General features: G+C 41.7%; 1 protein-coding gene across 1 annotated transcript in view; it reads right to left on the minus strand.

The window, feature by feature from the left end:
* LOC119584971 (microtubule-associated protein futsch-like) overlaps positions 1-604 on the minus strand; it is a gene marked incomplete at its 5' end in the record, with an annotated part of 346,977 nt that overhangs the window by 128,951 nt on the left and 217,422 nt on the right. Inside the window, 1 exon segment of the mRNA XM_037933567.1 lies at positions 402-537. Within this exon segment, the coding sequence (XP_037789495.1) occupies positions 402-537 (136 nt within the window).

The following is a 604-nucleotide window of genomic DNA, read 5'->3' on the forward strand; positions in this document are numbered from 1 at the left end:
CTCATATTTTCACTAAGGGCTACAATAAATGAACTCAAGCTGTGAATACTAAAGATATCAATGAATGTTTACTCATAATAATATGTTTTATATACAAAGTTAACACATACCTCATGGAAATGACAACTGTTGTTTATCATTGCTTTAACAATACATGAATAATGACATATTTACTGCTGCCGGTCAAGCAAGTGACAGCACTTTTTTCTTATTTAGTTTTTTAAAGGCACTTAATTCTTGAAGTAGTAAATATCTATATAATCTCGACTCCAAGAAGGGAGTAGTATCTTCACAGGTGTCAAAACGCAGTATGTGACAACTTGCCTCATCATATCCCCGATAACACAAACCGGCAAAAGAGACCCGACTTCCAACTCTGTTGTTCTATGACCTTAACTGACCTCGTTTCTTCTGCAGGAGCGTGACCGTCGGGTTTTGCACCTTGGGCAGCGTAGAAGTCGGGGACTTCAGCGTCCTTTCAATCTCTCTGTCCTTCCAGGCAAAACTTTCCTCGGGGCGCGGGGCTGAGACATTCTCCTGCAAGGCGTAGAAGCGGTCATTAGGACTTCCTGTCTGGGCGTTTGATGGGTAGACATGGGTGTCA

Source organism: Penaeus monodon, chromosome 19, assembly GCF_015228065.2.
Source record: "Penaeus monodon isolate SGIC_2016 chromosome 19, NSTDA_Pmon_1, whole genome shotgun sequence".
NCBI lineage: Eukaryota > Metazoa > Arthropoda > Malacostraca > Decapoda > Penaeidae > Penaeus > Penaeus monodon.